This window comes from Pituophis catenifer, unplaced genomic scaffold, assembly GCF_029215685.1.
Source record: "Pituophis catenifer annectens isolate HBS135680 unplaced genomic scaffold, rPitCat1.0.hap2 SCAF_1, whole genome shotgun sequence".
NCBI classification, from domain to species: domain Eukaryota; kingdom Metazoa; phylum Chordata; class Lepidosauria; order Squamata; family Colubridae; genus Pituophis; species Pituophis catenifer.
This window is the reverse complement of record NW_027256881.1, coordinates 279,406,112-279,423,961: the sequence shown is the minus strand read 5'-3', so window position 1 is coordinate 279,423,961 and position 17,850 is coordinate 279,406,112. Positions and strand designations below refer to the sequence as shown.

General features: G+C 39.2%; 1 protein-coding gene across 1 annotated transcript in view; it reads right to left on the bottom strand.

Annotated features, from left to right (window-relative positions):
• The window catches only part of GALNT16 (polypeptide N-acetylgalactosaminyltransferase 16), a 195,819-nt gene that overhangs the window by 11,604 nt on the left and 166,365 nt on the right, over window positions 1–17,850 (bottom strand). The window contains exons 13-15 of the mRNA XM_070931259.1: window positions 16,438–16,521; window positions 14,768–14,909; window positions 9,198–9,314 (exon numbers count right to left, since the gene is read on the bottom strand). Coding sequence (XP_070787360.1) covers window positions 9,198–9,314; window positions 14,768–14,909; window positions 16,438–16,521 — 343 coding nt within the window. The remainder of the gene's footprint in view (window positions 1–9,197; window positions 9,315–14,767; window positions 14,910–16,437; window positions 16,522–17,850) is intronic.

Genomic DNA, 17,850 nt, shown 5'->3' with positions numbered 1-17,850 from the left:
GAAGGAAGTACGAAGCCTTTTGAGGTCTGGACAGACCACAAAAATCTAGAAGCGCTTCAAACCCCTCGAAAGTTGTCCCCAAAACAAATCAGATGGGCACAATACTTTTAACGCTTCCGGTTCTCTCTCGTCTACAAGCCAGCAGGTAAGATGTTTTTGGCCGATGCATTGTCACGAATGCCCCAATACAGAAGCAGAAGGGATGAGGTTTTACAGGCGATGATTCCACCCATAAAGGTGTATACGCTGGGGACTCGCCAACCCACTGACTGGTTAGCGACACTACGAAAAGAGCTACTAATGGATAAATGGGTACAGGAAAACCACTCCTCTGTCACCCACCGAAACGGCTTGATATGGTGGGGGGATAGATTGTATATCCCTGTTTCCTTGAGGCATCGGGTGTTGACCCAATGCCATGATAATAAAACCGCAGGACATTTTGGGTTCTTAAAAACATTGCATCTCATCCGGAAACAATTCTGGTGGCCCAAAATGAGGAAAGACGTTGACCAATACGTCCGCGGGTGTCACATATGTGCTATATCCAAACCACGTCCTGGAAAACCGTTAGGGCTACTACAGACAGTGGCAGAGCCAAGCAGGCCGTGGGATGAAATCGCCATGGATTTCATTGTAGAGCTCCCTAACAGCAGGGGATATACAGTCATTTGGACTGTAGTCGATCTTTTTTCGAAACAGGCACACTTCATCCCTTGTAAAGGCTTACCATCCGCAAAACGACTAGTCCGGATGTTTCTTCAACATATCTATCGATTACACGGAGCACCCAAACGAATCATTTCAGATAGAGGGGTGCAATTCACTGCCAGGTTCTGGAGAGGTTTCCTTCATGATATTGGAACAACACAAGGCCTAAGTTCAGCTTATCACCCCAGCACGAATGGAGCAGCCGAACGAGCGAATGCCATGGTGGAACGGTACCTACGTTCCTACGTATCATACCAACAGAGGGATTGGGTGGACTATTTACTGTTCGCTGAGACAGCATATAACAATTCGGTGCATAGGAGCACCGGATGTACCCCTTTCCACGTTGTTATGGGACGGGATTTCCCAGCTATTCCTGACCTGGACCTCCCCACTCCACCATCAATGACTCCCCAGGAGTGGGCGGCTAACATACGGAAAACATGGCCTCAAATAAAGAAAGCACTACTTAAGGCAGCTGAGGAATATAAAGAGCTGGCCGACAAAAAACGAACCACGTGTCCTTCTTTTCAGGTTGGGGATTTAGTGTATGTGTCCACTAAATACATACGGTTACGGTTGCCCAGTCGAAAACTAGGTCCTAAATATTTAGGCCCATTCCCCATCGTAAAGATCATTAACCCGGTGACATTTATGTTAAAACTACCCTCTCTGCTTGGGAAAATTCATCCTGTTTTCCACTCAAGTTTATTAAAACCAGTTACCGTACCCCCTAAGGCAATACAAACACCCCCAGGGCCAGTAACAGGGGCTCACTATGAAATCAAAGATATTCCCGACACGAAAATACGAAGAGGCCATCTATACTATTTGGTTCGGTGGAAAGGATATCCTGATACAGAGGCCTCATGGGTTCACAGAAAAGATGTAAATGCCCCGCGGTTGGTGGGGAAATTTCATAAGAAGAACCCCCACAAACCGAAACCATGATAAGAACACTAACCACTGTTTCTTTTTTGTTCTCCTTTAGGCGGACACCTGGTAGGGGGAGCCGCCTGTCGAGCGTCAAGAAGCACTCGACACCATGCACGAGACCACTGATCCATGGACGTTCGTCCTACCTGCTAGGAGAAGGGATGGGATGGGATGCACGGGTGTTGGTGATGGGGACAGGCTGGCGATTAGGCGTTATAATGCACGGGTGTTTATAGGGGCTCGCGGGGGTGTAACATGCGCACGGAGACAAGCAGTGTGATTGGAGCAGGTCGGAAGGAATGATGGCATTGATGTGCGCACGTGAAGAGAGGCGGGAAGTTGAAAACCTCCGCGCAGCTGCTTGTCATTAGAGAAACCTCTATAAAACGACTCTGTGTGGGGCGTGGGGTAGCCGCGTCTTTGAATTGCATTGCAGTCCGACTTCCGTACGAGCTGTTTGTCACAATAAACCAAGTTGCATCAAGTCTCCGAGTGCGTTGCTTGTGCTTTTCGTGAACACAGACCGGGGGGAAGCCGAGAGTAAGTAATACAAAGTTGGTTTTCTTGCTTAACACAAGACTAGAATTTAGGTCTCCATGCTGACAGTCCAGTAACCATTAGACCAAACTGGCAATTACAACTTAAACACTATAACAAAACCACAGAGTTTGAAGGGATCTTGGAGGTTCCCCTGCTCAAGCAGGAGAACCTATACCATTCTGGACAGGTGGCCATCCAATCTCTTCTTAAAAACCTCTAGTGATACAGCACCCGTAACTTCTGGAGGCAAGCCCTTCCCCTGTTTAATTGATCTCAGTGACAGGAAATTTCTCCTTAATTCTAGATTGGATCTTTCTTTGATAAGATTCTATCCATTATTTCTATTGTCTTGTCCTTGTCAGATGTTTTATAGAATAGGTTGACTCCCTCTTCTCTGTAACAGCCCTTCAAATACTAGGACTGCTATCACTAGTCCCGTGATAGCTCAGCTAGGGCATGTGTGCGTCGGCCAGCTGATTTTCAGGCCTTCCGGTTCCACTGGAAGTTGGGAAAGGGGCCGTTTCCAGCCTCCGGAGGGCCTCCAGTGGGGGGGGAGGCTGTTTTTGCCCTCCCCAGGCTCCAAGAAAGCCTCTGGAGCCTGAGGAGAGTGAAAAACAAGCCTATCTGGCCCACCGTGCCATCGCGTACCAAAAGCGGGGAAAACATGGGGGGTGGGGCGCATTGAATTGTGGGTGTGGGCACACGCACGCACAACCCTCCCGCGCTCCCCCCACTTTTGGCACACACCGGCAAAAAGGTTAGCCTTCACTGCCCTAGTCCTTCTCTTTGTTAGACTAGACATGCCCAGTTCCAGCAATCATTCATTGTATACTTTAGCCTCCATTCTCCTAATCATCTTTGTTGAATTTCTCTGCATTCTTTCTAAACTCTCAACATCTTTTTTTTTTACATTGTAATGACAATATTTATAGTATTTACCCAAATTTTACCCTCCCGAATATAGGAGACTTCTCCCAATCTTTCAGAGGCAGAATAAGAAAAATAAATATTAGAAGCACACACAAAATTTCTTATGTTATCAATCAGAGCTGAAATCAATTCTGGAGAATTCCCTACCTCACTATAAATGTGATTAATTGGGTGTGTGTGCCCACATACTAGTCAGAAACCATATTCAGAAAATGACAGGAATAAAAGAAGCAATAATATTAATAGAGTTGGTAACTACTGATTAAATTAATTGCCTGTAAAAAAAAGGCATCCAATTTATAAAATTAATCAATCCTTTATCTGCGTATAACACACGCACATGTACTGTATTCTCTTTTCAGCAGAAATAGCAGACAAGGAAACAGATCAGAGATGAGGTATTTGAAGAAGGAAATCACTCAGCATAGCAAAGGAAAGGAAAGTGGGGGAAACAAAACTGAATGGAGATGAACAGGAGGTCGAGGAATTATCCAGGGAAGGTGGATAGACACTTTTTAGAGGGAGAATATCTGTTATGAGACAAAAACAAAAAACAAAAAACAGGAAGGCGTTTCTTTGCTTTTGCCTCCCTGAGCACTGAGATCTCTAGAAAAATGGTTTGGAGTTCAGCGATGATGCAGGTTCCCTCCATGGACTTCAACCTTTCTACTCCCAAATGAGACATTTTTTTTTCTCTCCTTTAGGCAGCTTCTGTTTCAGTAAAACCCGCTTCCTTACAAGAGCATCAACTTCTATTTTGTTTATGGCTTTGATGTCATTCAGGCAGCCAACACAAGCAGCAACACCAATAGCATTTAGCATTTAGACTTGTACGCCACCCCATAGTGCTTTACAGCATTCTCTGGGTGGTTTACAGCATCAGCATACTGCCCCCCAACAGTCTGGGTCCTCATTTTACTGACCTCGGGAGGATGAAAGGCTGAGTCAACCTTGAGCTTCTCAGGATCGGACTCCAGGCTGTGGGCAGAGTTAGCCTGCAATACTGCATTCTAACCACTGAGACACCAAGGCTCCCAGTGTTACCTACTCTTATTTTGTCTCTCCACTTGACAATTTATTAGCTGTATTCTGCATCATTTGCAGCTTTTAAACTACCTCATGTAGCCTATAAAACTCAAAAGACGTTTTCTAAGGGCATGGATCCAAACTATCTTGCTCCAATTCAAATAGGATTGTAGCTAAAACTTTTCCATGCTATTGAAATCATCTGCATTCCTAGCAAGAGACAGAAATTAGGGAGAATCCCAAGCGATACACCTGCTTTTTTGAGAGAAAGAGGGAGGGAGGGAGGGAGGGAGGGGGAGAGAGAGAGAGAGGGAGAGAGAGAGAGAGAGAGAGAGGTGCATCATTAACAACTGGAAAATTTCTAACCTGAGAAACCCAGTACACTCATGTTATCTAAATTCATTTTTAGTCCACCAGACTTCACCCCTAGCTCTAAGCAACTATGAAGACCTGCTACAGGTAAAAAAACAAATAGAGGTGAATGTTATATACTGACACCACATTTCAAATGAGCTCTCCAGTGATGTCATGCAAATACTGAACAGCACAGGAGAATGATTAGACCCTTGTGAGACCCATAACATGAGATACAAATCTCCTTTCTTTGCTACCTAGTGGATGAGAGAGCAGATAATAAAAACAGACATGACTGCACATTGTTACTAGCTTTGACCCAATTCCACTTCCAAACCAATTGAGAAAAGCACTGTATCAGTTTGCTCTTGAATTCCTGCACTGCTATTGTGATAGGAGCTTTAAGAACATTATAAACCAACACCTTTCAACATGGGATGCTGAAGAGGGGGCAGGGAGAAATGATTTTTTGGGGGGGTATCACGTGGATTTTATAAAATAACAGGAAAAAAATTAGTGGGAATAAGAAAGTCAATAGACAGAGCCCACTGCCATGTCTATGAAACTAGTTTCTGTATTGTAGCTATTCCTTGCCATAATATTTTCCAGAGATGATCTTTCCATGGTAGAGACCATATGGTACATGAAAAGAATAGCATAGAAATTATTCACGTATGAGTCAATGTAAGACATATTGCTTACTTAATACCAAGACTGGGCTTGGAAAACAGTGTTTCAATGGCTCTGATTATTTCTGGGTGCTGTAATTTCAAAAACTGATAGCTTCTGTCACTCAGACTAAGGGGAGAAAAGTAGAGCTTTCAGAGCTCTGGACTTTATTTTTATTTTATTTTTTCTTTCTTTATTTTATTATTCATATTTCTATGCTGCCCACTCTCTGAGGACTCTGGGCGGCTTACACCAAAGACAGTATACTAAATAGCATATTGCCCCCAACAATCTGGGTCCTCATTTTACCCATCTCGGAAGGATGGAAGGCTGAGTCAACGTTGAGCTGGTGAGATTTGATCCGCTGATCTGCTGAACTAGCAGTCAGCTGAAGTAGCTGCAGTACTGCATTCTAACCACTGCGGCTCCTTCAATGTCTGTGTGGATAATTTTGTAGTTTTGTCCTTTTTCTTCACCTAAATCTTCCAGGAAAGTGATAGGGTATCTCAGTTTGAATATGGATAGGGTATTGGAAAGTATGAGGAAAATCAATCTGCAATATGTGTGATAGGATCACAAAGTCAATTAACCTGGACAGTGGTGTAGAAGGGATTCTGCATGGGATTGTAATTTCCCTGAAAATTCTGATGAGAAACCTGGAAGTAGTCTTGGATATGATCATATGTGGAGAAGCCCATTTAATGGCATATATAAGGAGTACTTTTTCTTTTTAATTAGTGAAGATAATTGCAGCCAGACCAAACCTCAATTATCCATGTGTTAGGTATTTCTAAATTGTATTAGCATAACACTTTACATGCTAATGCTTCTGAAACTGACTGAAAAATTGCAGCTAGGTGAAAATATGATTGACCAGATATTGGTACAGAAAGACATCTGCACACCAGCTTAATCAGCTGTCTCGATGCATATTCAAGACCTACATGATTTATATGGATGCCTGTCTCCATCTACATTACCCTCCCTGATCACGGTTGAAATCGGCTTTGAAATCAGCTTTGAAATTGGCTTTGTTTGCTTCTCTGATTTGTAGAAGCATTTTTGGATGATAATACTATAATGGCTCCTGAGCTTTGAAACTACCTTTCCTTCACAATTTAGTGGCTGGGTTTACACTTGCCCGAAGCCATAATGGAGTTAGCTTTTTTGTAGCTCAACGTAAGATATGGATCTAGACATTATGGTTATAAATTGTGGCTTGTGTCTAATGTGTGCATCCAATCAACTCAGATAGTTTCTCCATCTTAATCTTGGAAATTGCAGGCTGCTGTCCTCAAGTGGAGGTGTGACTTGATATCATGCTTCATAAAAAAAAATCAGCCAAGAGTGATAGGCACCATTACCAGCAAGATGTCAGTTGTTGGAAAAACTGAAGGATCGCCTCAGCTCCTGCTGCAAGAAAGGTCTTAAGAGGCTATTGGAGGCCTACTTCAAAGACTGGCTAGTACACATGTAGCAATCACCTGCAGGGTAGATCATCTGTAGCCCTAAATTCATCTGTGAGAGCTTTCATGACATGTGTATTGTAACAGCTTTTGGAGATACCTGACATTATCCAGTTCTCTTGGTGAACATCTGCTTACACTTCCTGTGGTTTTAAAGATTTTAAAAACATAAAAGTCTTTGTTTAATGCTTCCAAGACCCACAATTGATTAAAATTGTGAAAAAACTGATAGTGTTGGATCTAAAGAAGGGACTGTTCATAATTCTTAAAGTTTGCCAACAACTAGATCAAAAAGGTTTCTAACTTTAATATCAAGCTGATCACAGTTGTTTGACAATCACAGATAAGTGCCATTCTAACAGGAGCTGCTGAGCTTAACGCAGTAATTAAAAGCTACAGGAAAGCTTCCAGTACCAGGAATCAAGACTCTTTTTCTTTGTGTATAGGATTAAAATCAAATGTTCTTATTACATTTGCTACATTAGCAGGATGCAATTTAAGGCAGTTCTTCCCACCTCTTTCATTTGCTTTTAATTTTTTTTCTTCCTAAAGGCCATTTAGAGGTTCATAAATTGTATTTTTTGCTGCACGTGGTAGTAACTGCAACAGCCACAAACCTTTCTCAGAAACTACATACCAGAAGTGCTTAAAAAAACATTCCAGTATGCAACTAGAATTATGCTTTATTACAGTGCAGCAACATTTCAGGAATATTCTGGGGAAGTATAGATTGACATTGGTGGGAGGCACCAATGAAGCCCTACCATAACGTAACCTACCTAATACTTGAGGGAATTATATATCAGGAAGTGGTGGCTGATTGATGATGGCTTTCTCTGCTACATTGTCATCGGTAACTTTAATGTTTTTAATTGTTTTTTTTTTTTAGTTTTTATGATGCATTTTTATTACCTCACGTTCTGTGCAATGGGTGGCTACATAAATGTGATAAATAAATTCTCTCAGAAAGATCATCACCAACATTTAACTCTTAATTTCAGAAACTTGCGTTTCAAGGTTAAAAACATTGCCTGCACTAGTTCTGCATATGCACATAGAGTCACAGTAAAAGCAGGAAACCAGATGTCTTAATTTGAGGCTGTTCTGGTACAGGAATCATTTTTCCCCAAGTATAAGATGTTCTGCAAAAAAGCAACCCACTTCACTGCTTCAGATCTGTTTGAATGCAATAAGCATTTGTCTTTAATTGTGTGAAACATTTTTCCATTCCTAACGTTTGTAATATACTGTGATTTTTAAAGAATTATTAATATTTATCATTTATTTATTTTTTTGATTTGATTTTTTTTTTGATTTGATTTATATGCCGCCCTTCTCCGGAGACTCAAGGCGGCTTACAATGCGTTAAGCAATAGCCTTCATACTTTTGTATATTTTTATACAAAGTCAGCTTATTGCCCCCACAATCTGGGTCCTCATTTTACCTACCTTAGAAAGGATGGAAGGCTGAGTCAACCTTGAGCCTGGTGAGATTTGAACTTGCAGTAATTGCAGGCAGCTGATGTTAATAACAGTGCTTTTAGTCTGCTGTGCCACCAGGAATTTATTGTTCTTTTATATGTTTCTAGAGTAGGCTGCTCTTTGGTACCCAGTTTTTTGGGTTCCATAAACACAGTGGAATTATGATGGGGTTCATTTAGGAAGAAAAATGCAAAGCACGATATATTACTCGCATGACAGCTCCTTTTAAAAAAAAATAAAAAAATAACAGTCCAGACATCAACCTGGTTGCTTCCTCACTCCTCTCCAATTACATTACATTTTAAAAATGTTTTTAATTCATTATATATTTTTCTTAGTTCAGGAATGATGAAGCTATGTCCCTATAGACATTGTAAGATTACAACTACTATGTGCCTTTTCCAATGGCCACTGCTAATTGGGGCTGATGGTAGTTCTAATTCAAATCATCTGGAGAATAACTGACTGAAAAGCCTAATCTATAGAAAAGCCATAGAACTGTGATTTTTTTAAAGCTATTCTCCGATGGTCCCCTCTAGCAAAATGTCCAAGATCATTTGTGAATACTGCATTCATGCATTCTTAGTAAAGAATAGGGAAGATAGGAATGAAAGACAGATTATGGGCTTTGCCATTTTACTAAGATCCTCTTTTTATTAAATTAATGCATTTGAATGTGCATCTTTTCCAGGTGGCTTTTACGTGCATCATTTCTGCTTTTCCTACATTTCACTAAAACAAGTAAATAGCCTGCCTCTAATGGTCGATCAAGAGGAAGAATGTTTACTGCATCACACCAATCCCAACCTCAGTGAACTCTAATGCAAAGTTTTTGCACATTGCCATTCAGGGCTAATTAGAGAGAACAGTTTATTCAGAGCAAGTCTATCAAGTGTTTTTCTGATAAAAGGCTTGGACCATGTATAACAGGATATAGATGACCGTATATCAGACCATATATCAAGAATCAGAGATGGTTTCTCATCTTCAGATCCTGTGAATCATCCTTCCAAATGCATTGTAAAAATTAAGGCTAGATCAGTCCGCAACTCAAGGGTCAGTAAAATCTGTGTAATACTGTACCTGTCTGCCATCTTTCTGGTTGCAGGCCTCGACTGTGACCTGTGAGCCAGTAGAAAAGGAGGTGATTGAGAGGCACTTGTCCTGCTGTCTGATTAAAGGGTCACTGAAAATCCACTCCTTTGGGGGCAGAAAGCAAGAAGAGAATTTAGCATAATGTGATAGTACAGGGGTCCCCAACCCCCAGGCCGTGGCCCACTACTGGGTTGTCATGGCTTATTCAGAATTGGGCTGCACGAGTGGCTGGCCAGAGTCTGTGCAAAGCTCAACTTGGAACCCAGCAGGCACTTGTATTTGTGTGCGCCAGCCTGCCACTTGCACAAGTCAAACTGCATGCATGAGTGCTGGCCCTCCGCTGGTGCGGCCCAGTTCCCCTCTTCTCCCCCCCACTCCCAGCCAAGCCTCAAAGGTTGGAGACTGCTGTTATAGTACAACATTTCCTCAATCATATCTGCTAAATCTATAGTTTTTGGAATAGAAAGCCTGACTCAAACATTTCCCCCTCTTAACATACAATTGCCTTTCAGCAGGTATCTGCCAGGGAAGGAGAAAAATGACATAAATCAGGAAAATGGCATCCCTGTTTTCAGAAGAATCTGTAATTGCAGCAGCATTTTTGTATTGTTGTTGTTTTTATCAGTGCTTGCAAAAAGTAATTGTAGGTTTCCATTGTTAACAAAAGCCCTCAAGGCTCTTAGGAAATCAGCTGTCTGTTTTCAAGGTTTATCTAATGCATTGACTAGGTTAGTGCTGGGAGTGAGTTGGTGGGAATAACACTTATTTGTTTTATTACTTTATTACTTGTTTGCTACTTCTGTTTGCAAAAAATCCAAATTGAATAAACAAATAAATGTTATTCACAGCTATTCTCTTAATATCTACCCAGTTTAACCCCGAGAATGCCTTGAGAGAGGACTGGTCCAAGGTACCTTCTTATGGCCATCAGTGATCCCTCTACCAAATCACCTAGTTTTGATCTGCCTTGCTTTGTCTAAAAGCAAGAAACTGAACAGAATTAGATATGATAGTGGAATAGTGCCTCTGCCTTGTATCAGTGGGGATGGAAAGATTCCCCTTGTCTGGAATGTGGTGCTGATATGCAAACTGTTAAACACATTGTGCAAGATTGCCCATGACATGCATTCTCTGGTTCCCCAGAAGTTCTGCATGAAGTACCATAATGCCAGAGGTGGTCACCTGGGTAGCTTAATTGGATATCCAGTTATGAGGCCATTACTGTACCCCATAGAAGTTTTACTTAGAATTATGTGGACTGTGTATATAGGTTTATTTCTCGTCTATCATGTTCTCATCATACACTCAATAATAAATAATAATAATTCAATTTGGATGTCACCCAATGCCAACAGATCATTAAACCTGGCTAAAAATGATGAGAGAAAATGTTGCTATTCTATCAGTATTAAATAGAAGAACTATGCTGGTTTAATAGAGCAAGCTCAATTAAGCGAGATATTGCTGATGTTCTTGGCAGCTGCCATCATTTTAAAAAGCACTGTCCCATGGACTGGAATTGTTTACACTGTGTTTACCAGTATACAAATTGCTGTGATGCCAACTCTGCACGCACACAGAATAAATATGTTTTAAATAAAATTACTGTGGTGAATAGGGCAGTGATTTTTTTAAAGATGGTCAATATCCATATAAACCACTCAGATGATATTTTTAAAGGTCAGTTTTTGAGTACAAAGCCTTTTAAAAAGGCAAGAAACTATTTGCACATGTGAAACAGTTCAAATATGGAATGAGAGTGAAACCATTATGTCATTTGGAAAATACTAACTTGGGCACTTTTATTTATTTAGCTTTGAAGCTGCCCAACTCCATAACAATACTGAGCAGTCTACAAATAAAGAAAACAAAGTATTTCAAGAAAAAAGATGTTTCTTAAAATAATATGGTACAATTCAAAATTCCTCACTTCACAGGGACCTTATAGCATTCTATTGACCCTGGACAATAGTTTGGGACTAATTAGTCTCCTGCAAAAAGATGGTTTCATATCTACTAACAGAATGGGGGTGGGTGGGAAATTATTACTACTTTTTTATGGTAGTATACCACAAAGTTTTCATTCTCTCTATAATTGTCTATAACTGCACTAAATCAGCTCTGAAATGCTGCACCCTTTAACACTCTGGAAAGGTGGACTGGGGTCTATAAACACCGTAATATTTCTTCTTGTCCTCTTTCTACCAATAAGAATATTTTGGTAGGAAGTGAGCTGGATCTATTTCATTTACCGGTCCAAAGATTTCAGTTTTCTTCATTGCCTACTTTTGGCAAAGGCTATACTACAGTAGAATCTGCCCCTTAATTTCTGGAGCAGAAAATAATCTTTTTTAAAAAAATCTTATATAATAGGAGAACATCTCAGCCAGTTTTTAATCTATTTCATCAGCTGTTGTCTATGGTGTCACAATATGCAATGGATCATTAGGGATACATTTCAACACCCTTAACAAACCAAACAAGAGTAAAAGCCAACTTCATTGATTTATCCTCTCATCTAAAAACTATCCTTTCCCATAGACAATTCATGTATGCTCTCTTTGTTTAAATAATTCCCTGGACATAGATACAGTTCAATGAACTTCAGCCATTTCAAACAACCACAAAATAGCTCAACCAGTCAAATGAAAGAGCTGGATACTGTCTGCTCATTCATTCTCAACCATTAACAGATGTGAGGGAGCTTTTGCTGGCATCTGATATTGTATTGTAACCTTTTGCAAGTTGCTAGCATCTAAAATAATTCTCAGGAAAAAACCTAAATTTAGACAATGGTATTAATTTATACCATTTTATTCTATCATCCCTTAAACTATATAACTGTTTTATTGCTATCCATAAGAAATTGCAGAGACAGGAGCTAATATTTCAAGCTATTTCTGGATATTTTCAACTGACTTTTACTTAAATACAGTACAGTGATATATAATCTATTTGAGAAAAAAAATGAACTCAGATTTAGCTTAGTATATTTTCTAGACAATTTGTCCTCTTTTATTTCCCAACTTGATGCTCAGAGCTACCCCCAGTCCAATGCTCTCTCTGACTTTTTACACTTTAAATAATTCTTTTAATTTCTTTTATAGGAAACTGGCATGCTGCCAGCATAATTTTCATATCTAGGAATGCTTCTGGGCCCAAATGAGCTTCAAAAGATTTTTTTACAGAATAAAAATAATGAGTAGCAGCATTTGGGTGCTTAAATTGGAAGTACGCTCACTGGCATGGAAAAAGGACAAAGATAAACAGAGGTAATGGAGAAAGTATCTAGAATAACAGATTGGGAAAATCTATTAAATGTTGATTTCTAATGGTTTTATCTTTCATGGCAGTAATTTTTGGAATTAAGTCATTTGTAGAAGTTCTATAATAAATTCTTAATGCTGCAGTCCCAAACGTTAGGGAATCCCTGAAGAATTACACATCATTTCAGGAAAAAAAATCATCTTGTGCAGCAACATCTTTGATTGTTAATTTAAAATTGACATTTTTTTCCTTTAAATTTTCCTTCAGGAAGCACTGCCCTTGTAGGCATGTCAGAGAATCTATCTATATAAACATGATAAAGATAAATTCATACTATAGTCTTCACTGTTCATGTGTGCAAAGAACTACATAAATATTCTTAGAATATGCACTCATTTCATATTCTCTTTCTTCATTGACTGAGTTTTATAGGAAAAAGGTTGCATCTGAAACAACTTTAAGAAGAAAGATCTTGACTTTCAAAATATCATCATTATCATACTCTAAAAGAAAAGTTTTCCACCCCATCTAAGAGTCACTTAGGTGAGATGGGTGGCTGTACAAACTGAATATTTTTTTAAAAACTCCTATTCTACAATCATAATTAACTATAGCTTTCTTTCTTTCTTGTCTTGAATATCTGATGGATGCAGCAAGAACCTATTGTGTTATCTTGTACTTTGTCTTGAGGGTCTTCTAAATAAATATTTTTATCTGGGTCACCTCTAATTTGCTTTCCTATCCTTCCTCACAGCTTTCTTAATGCCACAGAATTGATCTTTGGTTTCCGTGTGCAGATGATATTCCTATCTTGCTGGAACACTTGGAATCAGATTCAGTGAGAGGCACACTAAATGGCTGCCTTTTTCCTTAAGCTTTATAGTGAATGGCTGCAGGCAATTCTAATTTTGTAAGCCATCCAGAGTCAGTTGGTTGAGATGGGTGGCTATAGAAATTGAATAAATTAATAAATAAATTTGAAGGATTGAATAAAAATCAGCCAGTTTCATCTAAAAGTTAAAACATGGGGCCGGGCATGAAGAATTATGCCTGTTAAGTCAATTTCATTGTATGGTTTAAGGTTAAGGTTTAAGGTTTATTAAATTTGTATACCGCCCTTCTCCCGAAGGACTCAGGGTGGTGAACAGCCAAAATTAAAATACATACAGTATAAAAATTAAAATAAATTAAAACAGAATTAGATCAGTTTGGCTTCCCCAAATTTTAAAACCCTTTACCCATAAAATAGCCCATTAAAATTTTAAGGCAGCCCGGCTTGCTGAAATAAGAAGGTCTTCAACGCTCGGCAGAAAGTACGGAGGTCCGGGATCAGTCGTATCCCTGGGGGTAGCTCGTTCCAGAGGGCGGGTGCCCCCACAGAGAAGGCTCTCCCCCGGGGGTCGTCAGTCAACATTGCTTGACTGACGGCACCCTGAGGAGACCCTCTCTGTTGGAGCAGATTGGCCAGTGGGAGGTTATCGGTGGCAGAAGGTGGTCTCATAAATTGTACGTGTATACTGTGTATACTGTGTATACACGTACAATGACAATAAAGTTGTTGTTGTTGTTGTTGTTATTGTTATGATGATGATGATGATGATGATGATGATGATGATGATGATGATGAAACCCTTGCATGGAAACCAGCTAGTTGACCAATCATTCTCTCTCACTTCTAAGAAGGTGGCAATGACAAATTCTGAAAATCTTGCCAAAAAAACCTGCATGGAGTTTTTTGCCCATGAAGTTGACTCAAAGGATTTCCATCTCACTCTCCCAAATCAGCAGATAGTTGATGAGAAGACAAGCAATGTCTATTCGGCGGATTCGAAAATGTTTCCAATTCTATAACGTTTACTATTCATATATTATTTTACCACAAGGATTCCATTTCATAACACTTCTGGGAGGAATTATTTATTTCTTCCAGGAGCTCAACCCAGCATGCATAGAATTCCTCCTCTACCTTATTCTCATATCAACTCTTTTGGGGTGGACTGGACTGAGAGATAGTAATGGTGCTAAGTAAGCAAGTAAATCTCCATGGCTGTTGGTGGTCCTGAATGAGGGTTTCTGCAGTCCTGATTTGGCTGGCTGTAAGCTGTGATGTTCTTTACACTTTGCTTGAATAGAGCACTGAGGCATGGTTGAGCGATTATCCTCAAATGACTAACTCCCTCTGCCAGAACTACAGATTCGCTGATGTATGCTTCAAATATACATATGTTTTCTCCAGGACATTCTACAGAGCAGAAAAAAAGGCTAATGGAATGAACTTTTGATGACCTTACCTGAGTAGCAACAGGATTGTTCACTGACCCTTTACAACTTCCAATCCCAGCTAGAGAATTTCCTGCGGTATCCTGGCCCTGAGATTCCAAGCAGTTTGCTCCTTGCTTGATGATCCCTGGAATCAGCTCCTTTTCTGGGACTCTGAGTGATTAGAAAGATCATCAAAGACAAAAGGAGAAATTATAAACAGCTTGTTTTATTACATACTCTATACCAGGGCTCTCCAACCTTGGCAACTTTAAGCCTGGAGGACTTCTCCTCTGCTCTATACCCCATCAAATCAATAAATCAGCCTTTCCAGACAAATAGGTTGGGCAATTAGGCCAAACTTCTCCAAAAGGAAGAACCTTGTCACTAAAAAATACCAGTGAAGAATAATGACCTGCATATGTTTTTGTAATGCATATAGTAATTTATAGGTAGAGGTGTTAATTAAAAACTAATGACTGTAATATAACTATTATATACATGTTATTTACAAAAATGAAACCCATTACTGAAATTTAAATATTATCTCTTCCTTTTTCTGATTCTTTATCCTAGAATGGAAATTCAATATATTGCATAAGGAAGATGGTGTCCAAGCAACCAGAGTGCCTTCTTAGTTTGCTGCCCACCTGCTGAATATTCATGAGAAATTTTCTCATCAGTTAGACTTCTTTATCTTAGAGTGGACATGGATCAAACAACTCTTCAAATAAAGGGCCATGAATAGGAACCATGGCAATCCTAATTATGTCACGTTCCCCCTTAAATGCATTCAGTGAAAGATTGCTAGAAAATGTTTTATATAACATTTTTTTTTGACATTGCACAAATTTACCACAAACAAATCTTCACAGACTTTTTCATCTCTGTATACATATGTGCCAGAGGGTTTAACAAGCTAATTAATTCTAATAACAAGGAACATTCTATAAAACATTGTTAGAACTATTTTTCAAGAAATAGCCCTTCTTCTTACGTGTGTGTGTGTGTGTGTGTGTGTGTGTGTGTGTGTGTGTGTGTGTGTACGGAGTGTTCAGGGAGGGGTATCAATTCTAATTGAGGGGCCTGCAAAAAAATTTTTTAGGGCTGCTTGGTTATCTTCAGCCCTCACCTGACACTCAGCTCTCACCTGTTGCTGCATGTAGCTATATCACATGCAGCAACCACAGATAAACTGCACAACATCCTGTTTTCTTCCAACCCAAAGGATTCCCACACAGAGAGAGGGAGGGAGAGGGAGAGGGAGAGGGAGAGAGATGGAATATACATTCATCTCATATTTTCTTTTTTCTTGTATGTATACAGTGTATCATTATTATTTTCTACTCTTTCATTCTTTCCTAAAGTAGGTTATGTATATTTCAAATCTGTCTTTAAATTTGCCTTTATTTAACAAATATATATATATATAACTGTTTTTGAAGATCTTATATTTCTTTTGCTGCCTGCAACCTGAGGTCAGCCTCTCTGCGCTGTCTACCAATTAGTTTTCCTCACATAAACTCTTTTTTCCAGAGTTCAAAGAAACCAAACATCGAAAATGTAAGTCAGACAGAGTATAATAGGAAGAAATATTTTAAAAAATAAATTCCCACTGGAACAGCCACATTAAGGAAATAGTTATACCACAGTGGCAAAATATATATCATGCAGTTTTGTTGAAAGGTAAAGAATGACTCACTTGAGTTCCGGATAGACATTCTCCAAGTACCATTGAAAGGATTTACAGTTCAGCTTCCTCCGTTGTTCCACTCGGTCTGCAATACTAGAAGCAAAAGTACCCTATATCCATCTTTATTGTAAGCATGAATAAAAGAATTGCGTGGCACAGCAGCACACAAGTACATTTGCAGAATAATTACAGACAGCACTGCTAAGGTGCAACCATATTGGAATCAATGTTGTGGAAGCTATTCAAAAACACATTTGCATGGTGCTTGTGCTTATAGAGTTGCCCATGCAAGCTCATTTCTTAATCTTAGAGCAGAGGTGGGAATCTTTTCCATCTGCCCACTGTTTTCTGGGGTTTTTTCCCCCAACAAAAATAATTCTTTATTTTTCTTTCTCCATTAATATTTTTATGGTCTAGAACAGGGGTGTCAAACTCGTGACCTGCGGGCCAGATGCGTAACGCACTGGCCACGCCCAACCCCAGTTTAGTGAAGGGGGAAAAGTCGCGATACGCCATGTGACAAAACGTGATACCACGAGTTTGATACCCCTGGTCTAGAAGATCATGTGCAAGATAAAATGTGTCACAAAGTGACTGCATGGGTGACAGTAATTTAGCATGTGAAATGACAAGAATGTTGTCATTTACTTTTTTCTTTCTTTTATCAAAGTTCACTCTTAATGTAAGATTGAGGAGGAAAAGATCCTATTAAATGCTATTGACTCCATTAATAAGTATATACCAGAGATTCAAATACTGGTTTATCTGTCAATTTTGCCGTTCTTAATAATCCAGGCGATTACTTCTTTATTGTTTGAAATGTTGATGTACTATATCCATTACTGATTTGATGATGATGATGATGATGATGATGATGATGATGATGATGATGATAATAATAATAATAATAATAATAATAATAATAATAATAATAATAATAAGTCTGTTTGAAAGGATACTAGTTGATCGGCTTTTTTACAGTGTGAGTTAACATGACTATAGAAATTTAAAACAGAGTTTTATGAGTAAGGTGTCAAAAGATAAATAACATTCCCTAGTAGCAAGACACATCACTGGAGTAAACTGCTTGTAACAACTGTAACATCTAATAAGGCAATACAACAGAAGCACTCCTGAGAAATGAAACACAAATGCAGCACATCATGTAGCTGCTTCAAAGTTGGATTGTTTTCATGAATTTTCCAAAGCATCTCTTCCAAATCATTTTCCAAGCATGCATAGTTTTAATGTTAATGTTAATTCCTAGTTTGGAGAAATCTTTTCAAAACTCTTCATTGTCCCTCTTCGTTTTAACCACTCTAAATAGTTTGAAATCAGCTGGAAAGGTGCCCACTTACCTATCTCAGGATAAAATATGTTTAAAAGACAATAATGAAATAAAATAGCAACATAAATCCTACT